Here is an 11005-nt window from a genome sequence, read left to right on the forward strand (position 1 = left end):
GTATTTTTTTTTCAAACACAGATTCGAGAGAACAATGTAATAATCATCCTTTTGGCCTCTTTTCACATTTTTGCTTTTTTAAATAATTAGAAATGGGTTTCAGTTAAATTTAGTTTAACTGAATTAAATTCAGTTCCCACTAATTTAGAAAAACATAGAGGTATAATTTCCCATGTTTATTAAGGGAGAACAAAAGTAGATGTAGATGTTTTTAACTGATTCCATAAATTATGAGAAAGTCCTCATCATTATTCTAGATTTGAGCATCTGTAGCCTGTTAGGCTGAGTTATATTGAAGAGTTGGTAGAGTTGTAATGTTTCCAAGTCTATAATGAATCTGGTAGTACATTCAGTATAGAGGTTTTTATTAAACTCATATTCCCCATTGCCATTGTATTTGTTACAAATATTACTTACTTTAAGGTTTCCTTGTGAAATTTAGCTTGAAAGGCCTGAAAAACTTGATTAAGCCTCCCTTTTAATTTTTATTTATTTATTTATTTATTAATCTTTTTAATTTTTAAGGTTTCATGGGTTTCCATTTACCCCAAATTGAAAATGTTCAGTCTTTCATTTTCTGATATTTTATTTGGAGGGAGCCCTAATATAATTACAGAACTAAGTTGAACGGTAATGACTTCTGGTTTGCAACCTTGTCTTCCCTAATTATCTGGCCTTTATCTCCCCACTCCCCCCCCCACCTCCTTGACCAACACATTGGAAATTCTTAGACTTGAATTTGGCAGCAAGTTGCATGATTTTTTTTTTATTATGTATTTTATCAGAGTATATGATTGAACGACCGGAGCCAGAATTCCAGGACCTAAACGAAAAGGCACGAGCACTTAAACAAATTCTCAGTAAGATCCCAGATGAGATCAATGACAGAGTGAGGTTTCTGCAGACAATCAAGTAAGCAATTTTTTGTTTGGTTCTTATTTTTTTTAAGTACTTCAAAGGAACCACTCATTCTTTATGTTTTACTTTGGTATGATATTAAATTGAAATTAAAAAATTGAAAATTTTAATTGCTGCATTTTTATTATTAACTTCTAAACTGTGCCTTTGGCTTCTGAGTACAGTAACATTTTTTTAGAATGTTTAAAAACAGTGAAATGTGCATAAAACTGGAATGCGGTTTGAACTTCGTGAGAAATGGAAAAATGTAAATGTCAGATTAAAGTGAAGAGAGGAGTTGGATAAATTATAGAGATTGATAACAGAGGATACCAATATTGGTTTTTATTTCAGAAATGGTACAAGTCATTAGCATAATAATGTATGTACCCTTAGTGATAAATAGCACTTTCTAATGTTGACCAAATGGTGAACCTCCAAAAATCCTTGCCTTTGGGATGTAGGTTAAAAAAGGCTGAGAACTGTGTGAGGCCAGGAGGCTGGTTGATGGGCAGCAGCAAAAAGGGTCATTCTCAAGCAGGGGCACGAGTGCCTCAACCCAGGGGCACTCTCGTCGGGGGTGAGAGGGCAGAGGAATGAGGGGGAAGCTCCAAGCATAATTTCTAGGTAAGTATTTTCAAACTAAAGAGTCAGATAATTTTCTTCAGCCTCAATGGGTAGAAGACAGAGAAAGCCGGGAATAACTGTAGTGGCACTATCAATGCAACCTTTTGGTGAAACCACAGGTAGAAATTGCTAGAAAGGAAGAACTTAGCACAGATCTTTTTCTGGAAGAAGCTGCATCATACATTGTATCTTTAAAAAGCTGACAGAGGCTGCCTTGGAATAAATATTAGCATGCTTCTCAGGGGAAGAGTATTCCGTGTAATTCACATTGCAAAATTCTATTTTAGCTATTTGGCCACCTATTTTGAGTGGGTTAGAGGGAGGAGTATGACCCATTTTAGAAAATAACGGTGATAGGCGCCAACCCAGCTATCAAGGAGTGACCCTCTTCTTTTTGGTCCTCTAATTGAAGATCAGAAAGTACAAAAGACTTCATTGACTAGCCAAAATCCATGTCACAGGGGATAAACCCTAAGGTAAATATTTTACCTTTATTGGAAAGCCCCAACTTTCTTTAACAGTTTTTAATACAGCTTTTTATTTTCAGTTTGGTATAAAGTGAACACGTTTGGCCCATAAAAGGATAAATTATCAGTGATCTCAAACACAGCTGTTTAAACACTTAGTTCTAAAATTTTCAAATAATTTAAGGTTTAATTTATTTTGGTGATCATATGCTACATTTCTGTAACTTGGTTTGAACCTAAGCAGACTGACTCCAGGGACTTCTCTGCTGCTTCCCAATTATAGATTCATAACGTTGATCTAATCTGGTGATTGAAGAAAAGAATGTTTCTGCTGTTTGGAAGAGGTGTGGTAAAGGACATCCTATCTAGGTGTCAGTAGGAAAGAGGCAGAATGGTGTTGTTGTAGTTGAAGCTCGGATAGAGATGGTAGGTCCGGAGCCCTCATCTTGCTACTTTGATACTCTCTTTCCATCTTAGGAAGTCCTGGAGACATCTCTGCTAAACCCAGTGTGGCTCTAAAGAGATACCGTTTGAAAACCAATTTATTAATAGCCACATTTTGATCAAAAGGGAGTTGAGGTCAAGAGCCTAAGAGTCTTGTCCTTAGTCATTGACAAGGGCTGAATTGGGGTCTTGTCTCTCATTTATGGGGCAGTAGTAATATTTCATTTCTGTTTTCTGAAGTGTACTCAGCCAACTGAATTAAGATTATTGGCAATTAAAATTTATTTCATATCCATTTTAGGAGGGATAATTTGCCATGGAAAGTTTGTTGATAATGTGTATTGTTTCTGAGACTGAAATTCAACCATGTGTGTATTAGCGTGGATGGCTAAGGTATAATTATTTGTATCACTGATATATATTGATAACTTTTGATATATATTGTTACCAGTGTTAATTGTTTGACAAATTAGTGGATAAAATTGCACAAAAATATAAAATGGTTTATCCTTCAAGCACAACATATTGTACAGTTATTATTTTTCTTTAAAATATTTTACTTTCTCATATTTAAGGTGGATATCCTCTTCTTTCAAAATATTTTAACAATATTTTTCAATAAGCATGGATCAAATACCTACTATACCAAGTACTGTACAATATGTTATAGGAGGAAAGATTCCTGTCAGCTAACAAATATCCATATATTTTTGTATATATCAGCAGACTTAGGTTTGACTCCCCATTCCAGCGTTTTGCTGTGTGACCTTGGATAATTTGCTTAGCTTCTGTGATTCTAGTTTCTGCCTGTGAAGATGAGGGTAATAGTTGTGAGAATTGAAATGATATACATGGTACCTAGCACAGAACCTAGCATACACTCACAGCACCTAAAGCATTGTGAAATAAGATTTTTTTTCCCTCTCTCTATGAAGTTGATTAGGAAAAATGATCCAGCAAACAAATTATTTTAAAAGTACTTTTGATTAATGAATGTGTTTGACTACATTTGAGCTTATGCAAATATTTTATAAAATTCATTCTTAGGATACATTCCAATTAATGGATGACTAGTGGAAACTGGTGATTTAATAGTCCAGAAAGCTATGCATTTATCTGTTTACTCTTTTTTTTTTTTTTTTTTTTTTTTTTTTGCGGTATGCGGGCCTCTCACTGTTGTGGCCTCTCCCGTTGTGGTGCACAGGCTCCGGACGCGCAGGCTCAGCAGCCATGGCTCACGGGTCTAGCCGTTCCATGGCATGTGGGATCTTCCCGACCGGGTCACGAACCCGTGTCCACTGCATCGGCAGGCGGACTCTCAACCACTGTGCCACCAGGGAAGCCCCTGTTTACTCTTTATAATCTACATTTGCATATTCAGAGGTGAAAATTTACCAGTGTTTGGTTTTGATGCTGGCCTCAAAATAGCTTTTCCAGAGGTGTCCAGTCTAGACCAAACTAAACATACAGTGTAGGAATTTCCTTCCTTTAGAGTGTTTGTATAAACATAATTATACAAATTTGGTGGATACAGTTAGAAGCTTTACTATTCCATGCAATTTTTTTAATAAGATGTATTATGTTTCTTCTGATGCCTGTGGTCCTCTCTTTCAGCGTATATGTTCCCCAGAGTTGCCCCCTTAACCCCTTTAGCAACCTGCAAGTTGCTAAAATTCCTTTCTATTTACACATACTATATGTACTGTATCACAGAATCCGTTAACTCCAAACTGCATATAATTGCATTATAATTATTTTACCCTCAGGTTTTCCCCAGTTCTTTATTTTGTTTAATTGTCTGAAGTATTTTGTGTGTGTGTGCCGGTATTTTCTCTTATAGGAGACAAACCCTCTGGTAGTTACTAAAATAATTTAGCTTCCCTCGTGCAAACCTTAGTGCCATAAATGAAAATGCTGTTCCATGTACATACAGATGACATAATATTTGACATAAATTGCTGCAGATTGTTTTAGAAAAGGCCAGGCCTAGGGATAAACAGCCTTGGTCTTTATAAAGCTCCGTGGCAAATAGTGGATCAAGGATTAGCTCTAGGTTCTGGGTTTCCAAGCAGTGGTTTCCAAACCTGGTTCATCAGCAGAATCACCTGGGGAGATTTTTTACCCTTTTCTTTTCAAGTACATACAGACTCCCAATATTCATTAAAGTACACAAGAAGGTATGGTTGTGTATAAACAGCTGTCTGATCACTATAATTTTCTTTGTTGTATCCCTTTTGAATAAGCTTATTGTGGGTTTGAAGAATCTTCCATATTCAGAGATTTGACATTTTTTATTTGTTGAAACTAATTTTTCTCACATAATGGGATGGTCATATGACACCATTTTATTAAGCAGTAGGGGGCTTACGCCCATCACAGCAATACAGAAGGATTCAACTTTCTCAAAAACATAAATGAAAGGAATAGTTAATGTAACTTAAAATTGTTATTACTAGAGGCCAAAAAACAAAAAAGAGTGGACAGATGTAATTATGTAAATTCATTATCCTGTTTGAATATCTAATGTTTTAATGTTTCAGCCTGATGCCAGTATTTGAAATACAAGAGGTAATAAGGAAATAGTTATTGAAATATTTAATAAAAATATCATTACTACTTCAGAATAGGCTAAAATACTTTTTTATACCAAAATTCTGTATATTTGTAATTTTTAGAATTTCCATATGCTTATTTACTAGAAATAAGCTGTGAAACACACACGTACACACAAAAATCTGGACACGGAGCCTTTTGTTTTCTTTAAATAGTATAGCTGAAATGTTTTAGGTGTGAAATAACTGAAATCTTAGATTTGTGACTAAAAAGTAGGTAATAAAAGGTTATGTTTGGGGTGGTCTAGGTTGATGTTTTACTAATTCATATCTTCACACTTGCATTGCATTTGAACAGTAAAAGTTTTTGTAGCAATTAACAGCTAAGAATGGATGTGAAAAAGAGAAGGTTTGCCTTAGAGACTGAGAGGCTATTTGAGAATGCAGAATTACAGTAAGTTCAGTTTGCCAAAATATTACTATGAAGTTAGAACATGGAAATTGAAAAGGGCATAGATACAAAAGATAAGAAGACTTTTTAGAAAATGGTACATGGATAGGAAGAATAGTCAAGTCAGATGAGAATTATTGATTTCTTCTCTCTTTCTTTAGAAAGGGGAGAAAAGTGCTGATACATATATACTCAAAGGATGATTGCTGAAAAGGTTAAGGTAGAAGAGTATTCTGATATTGTCTCCCAGAAATTTAAATATATTTTCTGAAGGAAATAGTGTCAGCAAAAGTTTGGAAGAGAATAGATGTGTCTTAAGAGAGAAGAGCTACATCTGAGGAGGAAATATTTTAAACATCAGAACTATGCTTGAAACTATGTTTCAAAACTACATCAGGTCTGTAATTTGGTGTTTTAAGTACAGAAATGAGTTACATGTAATAGCAAAATTTCATATAATTGTTCATGAAATAGCAAAAGTGGATGATATGGTTGCTTGAATTCACCTACATGAGCCAGAAAAAGGAAGAATTGTAACCGGAAAAGGTGAGAGGCAGAGGTATTTTCTTATAAATTTGAGTGCGTAATGCTGAATGAAATGTTACTGATTTGGGAAAGCTGATGTTAGTTGTGCAGTGTTTTGTCAGCAGTGCAAGAGTAGCTGGGATCACAGGAGGGTACAGGCCAAAACCCTCATTCAACTAGCCAGTCAAGTATTTGTGCTTGATGCAGTGTTCATATGGTAGTTAACAGTGCAGTGATTCTTTAAAAAAATGTAGGCTTCTTTCAAATGAAACTGATTTTAAGAAGATTCTTTTTTCCTCACCCTACAGGGATATAGCTAGCGCAATAAAAGAACTTCTTGATACAGTGAACAGTGTCTTCAAGAAATATCAATACCAGAACCGCAGGGTAAGTTTAGTAGAAGCCTTGCAAGCTGCCGCCCTAGATATTGGTTTACACTTAGTCATTTTACTGAATTAAATAATAAGACTGTTGAACTATTGGAAATGGTTTTGTATCATTGATGACTGGGTTTGTCCTTGCATTTAAATATACTGTTACATATATTTAAGTAAATACTCCTAAAAATGCTTATCTGTAATATAAGGTACGTTCGTATTCTGTGTAATCTCCTGTCTTTGACTTTGGCTTTTGTGTTAACTTCTCTTTTTTTATTTAGTATTTTTTAAAATTATTTTTGATGTCTGCAGGCACTTGAACACCAAAAGAAAGAATTTGTAAAGTACTCCAAAAGTTTCAGTGATACTCTGAAAACCTATTTTAAAGATGGCAAGTAAGTATTGTCATTTATCATCCTTTTCTTTTAAGAATTAGAAAATTATGTGGTTTTATATGATGCTAAAATCATATAAATTAAACCCTTTTACTATATTATTAATACTTACACCAACTTACTAAGATAGACTGTTAAAAATAGAAAGGGAATGGTTGATAATCCAGCCATGACTCTAGTCTGGAGCAGGAGTTGCAGACTTTTTCTGAAAAGGGCCAGATGGCAGATATTTTGACTTGGTGGGCTTGTTGCAGCTGCAGCACTTCACCTCTGCTTTTGTAGTGCAGAAGCAGCTGTAGACAGTGTGGAAACAAGTGGTATTTTTGTGGCTGTGTTCTAACAAAACCTTACTTATAGATACTGAATTATATAATTCAGCTGTCACATCATAATATTTTGATTTTTTAAAAAATTTTTACTCTTTCAAATGTAAAGTATTCCTAGCTCGCAGACCATACAGTGAGTGAGATTTGACTTACTGGCCTACTTTACCAACCCCTGAAGCAGTGATTCTCAAACTTTAATAGCCTCAGAATCACCTGGAGGAGGGCTTGTTAAAGACAGATTGTTTTTGGGTTCCACCCAGAGTTTCTGATTCTGTAGGTCTAGGGTGGGCCCAAGAATTTACATTTCTGAGAAATTTCCAGATGTCATGGATCCTGCAGGTCTGTTAAGAACTGCTGCACTATTGTTAAAACAGTGGTTCTCAATCCTGTTTGCACATTACAGTCACTTGGGTTCAGTGTTTTAAAATCCCAGTGCCTTGGCCCTACCTTCAGAGATTCTGACTCCATTGGCTTGGAATGGGGTCAGGGTTCAGGTGTGTTTTTGTAAAAGTGCTTCACGTGTTTTTAAAATGCTGTAAACGGTTGTGATCCACTGTCCTGGCATAGGGAGGGCTTTCTATAAGACAGGAAGTATATACTAAAAAGGTAAATATGACATCATTTTAAAATTTACATACATTTGGCTGTAGAACATTCTAGAAAGCCAAGTAATCTTATGTGATTTATGTATAATACACATGTACATATAATGTATAAACTGATGCAGAGGCTATGTCTTCTGCAGCTTCATACCTTACAGAGAATTCTTTGTACCTCAAGTAGAGTTTTGTGGACAAGACCAATTTCCTACAGTGCTTGAAGCAGAAGAATAAGTGGTGATTATTTCAGCTCTAATTGGCAGGGACCTCTAACATCCTATCCCACCATTGACATTTTAAGATCCCAATATCCATGTCAAACTATTACAATATTACTGTAGTAATATTAAAAAATAATAAAAATACATTAGAATGGTATATTGATTTTCATAATTATTTTAAATAGTTCAAACAGGTTGAAATATTTACATTTTATTCTAACTTAAAGATATTGAGCTAAATATTATTAATGGTTTTGTGTTGTTTCATACTACTATTCAGGTTGTCTAGGGGAAATGTACCTTGTTGACTTAGTTTAATAAGCTAGCAGGTGTGTTCTGAAAATAAACTTACAACTATTTTTCCTTGGTCTCCCCTGCTAAGCCCAAATAACCAAAAAACACATTAAAAGAATAATTTGCATTAAGAAAATTATTTATGATACTGATTAATTGAGAACTATCGTGGAATAAGCACACTGAAAGGTATAAATTCATTTGGAACATAATTTTCATTAATCTGAAATTACTCACTCTCATTCCTGTTTGTATGTTAGAATCACTTGGGTTCAGTTTTTAAAACTCCTGGTGCCTTGGTGCCATAGTTATTTTTAACAGTTTAAACAGGCATATGGATTATTCAAGCTCTCTACTACTTTTTCTCCAGCAGCTTGTTTAAATTACCATTATTTGCGTATGAATAATGTGCCACAACTTTTGTCCCTGTTTCCTCAAAATTGAAAATTATTAATAGAGCCTGATCTTTGAGCCATTTTTCAGTAGGAGGATGAATTTCCATTGATTCATCTAATTCTTCCTAGTCCCCCTTTTTTGAGGAATGTTTAGGATGAAGATACAGTCAGCCCTTAGTATCTGCAGGTTCCACATCCCTGGATTCAACCAATTATGGATTGAAAATATTTGGGGAAAAAAATTCCAGAAAGTTCCATAGCATTTATATTGTATTTACAGCTATTTACATTACATTTACATTGTATTAGGTATTACAGGTTAGAATCTAGAGATGATTTAAAGTGTACTGGAGGGTGTGCATAGGTTATGTGCAAATACTACACCATTTTATGTAAGGGTATTGAGCATCCACAGTTGTTGGTACCTGAGGGGGGTCCTGGAACCCGTCCCTCTTGGATACCAAGGGACAACTGTACAAGCTTAGCTTTGCTACTGAGAAACTGATAAGGCCACGCAAGGGGACTAGGGCGTCACCTCTGTGCTCCAGGTCATATGAAAATGGACTGATAGGAAATATGGTGCAGCATTAAGTAATTTTTTAAGAACATATTTTTATATATTGTGGACTCATAAATATTGAAACCATATGATTATTTTCTTTTAAAAGTATATTCTAAAAGTAAAATCCTCTTTTTTTTTTTTTTTTTGAAAGAAGGTAAGAGATTGGGATGAATCAGATTCAAAATAATGAGCTTTTTCTTAAGTATTTATCATGCCCATTGATATACAGATTTTGAGACTGAGTATAATGTTTTAGCAGATGTTTTTTTGGTAACTTCTGTGAAACTGCAGCTGGAGACTATGTTTGAATCCTCTTCTTTGGCCAGTTATTTTTTTGACCTATAAGTGAACTCTGGTTGTTGAGGTGCCACCCATTATTAGCAGCCCACCAACACCTTATTGCCAGCCAGAACCACTAGGGGGCAGTAATTCCTAGATAGTTTCAAATGATGCAGGACCCTTCAGTTCCAAGCTGGGATAAAATTTGTGCTACTCAGTACTATCTTGCCTTTTTTTTTTTTTTCCTAAATTGATTTTATTGCTACTGCTAGTAGAGCATTTTAAGTATAAAATATTTTTAAAGGATGATTTTTGGGGGGATAAAATTAATTGTTTTTTTTTTTTTTTTTTGAAACAGGGCAATAAATGTGTTCATAAGTGCCAACCGACTAATTCATCAAACCAACTTGATACTTCAGACCTTCAAAACTGTGGCCTGAAAGTTGTATATGTTAAGAGATGTACTTCTCAGTGGCAGTATTGGACTGCCTTTATCTGTAAATTTAAAAGTTTGACTGTATAAATTATCAGTCCCTCCTGAAGGGATCTAATAATCCAGGATGTTGAATGGGATTATTGCCATCTTACACCATATTTTTGTAAAATGTAGCTTAATCATAATCTCACACTGAAGATTTTGCATCACTTTTGCTATTATCATTCTTTTAAGAATTATAAGCCAAAAGAATTTACGCCTTAATGTGTCATTATATAACATTCCTTAAAAGAATTGTAAATATTGGTGTTTGTTTCTGACATTTTAACTTGAAAGCGATATGCTGCAAGATAATGTATTTAACAATATTTGGTGGCAAATATTCAATAAATAGTTTACATCTGTTAAACATTTCTTTACTTGAAAAAATGCATATATATATGTGAATATATATATGATCAGAAGACCAAGACGACTTGGTGTAATGTGTAAAGAACTTCTAACGGGAGCTTATTAGCAGTTTATCAGATAATAAAGCAACAAGAATTCCTATTTTTTTTGTCCTTAATCACTCTGGGCAAAAAGTAGTTAATGGAGATATTTTTGTTAGTTATTATATTTGAGGTACTGAGTATTTTTCCAGCCTTTGTTTTAAGAGACTTATGAGAAGGAGATAGCAGTTTATAGTGTCTTCACACTGTACTGCCACTTTTGAACTCTGCAGTGTAAGATTGAGTATTTCTGGTTTGCTGGGCCCTAATAAGCTTTGCGCCTTTTTTCCATAAATAGCCACAACTAAGTTGACACTATACCAATGCTAGTTGGTTTGAAATTGTCAAGAGTGTTAATAATATTATATACACTCTTGAAATATGGACAGTTTTGTTTTACCATAGAGAAGTTTTAAGGAAATCATGTATCAAGTATTCAGGTTAAGTGATTTCATTTTTCAATTATAAAATAAAGGAAAAAATCAGAATTTATCTTTTATAAAGATTTTAAATGTTAAACTAAATTTCTGTTGGCAATATAAATTTTTTTGCTATGATGCAATTTAGTTATTTTTTAAAATTCTTTCTCCCATTTTAAAAAACAGACTTTTAAAGAATTACTCTCATTAGCAACATAAAACGAAATCGTCCTGTTAGATGTAAACAG

General features: G+C 34.3%; 1 protein-coding gene across 1 annotated transcript in view; it reads left to right on the forward strand.

Annotated features, from left to right (window-relative positions):
* Window positions 1-10758, forward strand: part of PDCD10 (programmed cell death 10) — a 39737-nt gene extending 28979 nt beyond the window's left edge. The window contains exons 5-8 of the mRNA XM_060011185.1: window positions 786-912; window positions 6272-6350; window positions 6653-6735; window positions 9770-10758. Of these exons, the coding sequence (XP_059867168.1) occupies window positions 786-912; window positions 6272-6350; window positions 6653-6735; window positions 9770-9851 (371 nt within the window). The 3' untranslated portion in view covers window positions 9852-10758. The remainder of the gene's footprint in view (window positions 1-785; window positions 913-6271; window positions 6351-6652; window positions 6736-9769) is intronic.
* The last annotated feature ends 247 nt before the right edge of the window (window positions 10759-11005 follow it).

The sequence above is a fragment of the Delphinus delphis genome, chromosome 4, assembly GCF_949987515.2.
Source record: "Delphinus delphis chromosome 4, mDelDel1.2, whole genome shotgun sequence".
NCBI classification, from domain to species: domain Eukaryota; kingdom Metazoa; phylum Chordata; class Mammalia; order Artiodactyla; family Delphinidae; genus Delphinus; species Delphinus delphis.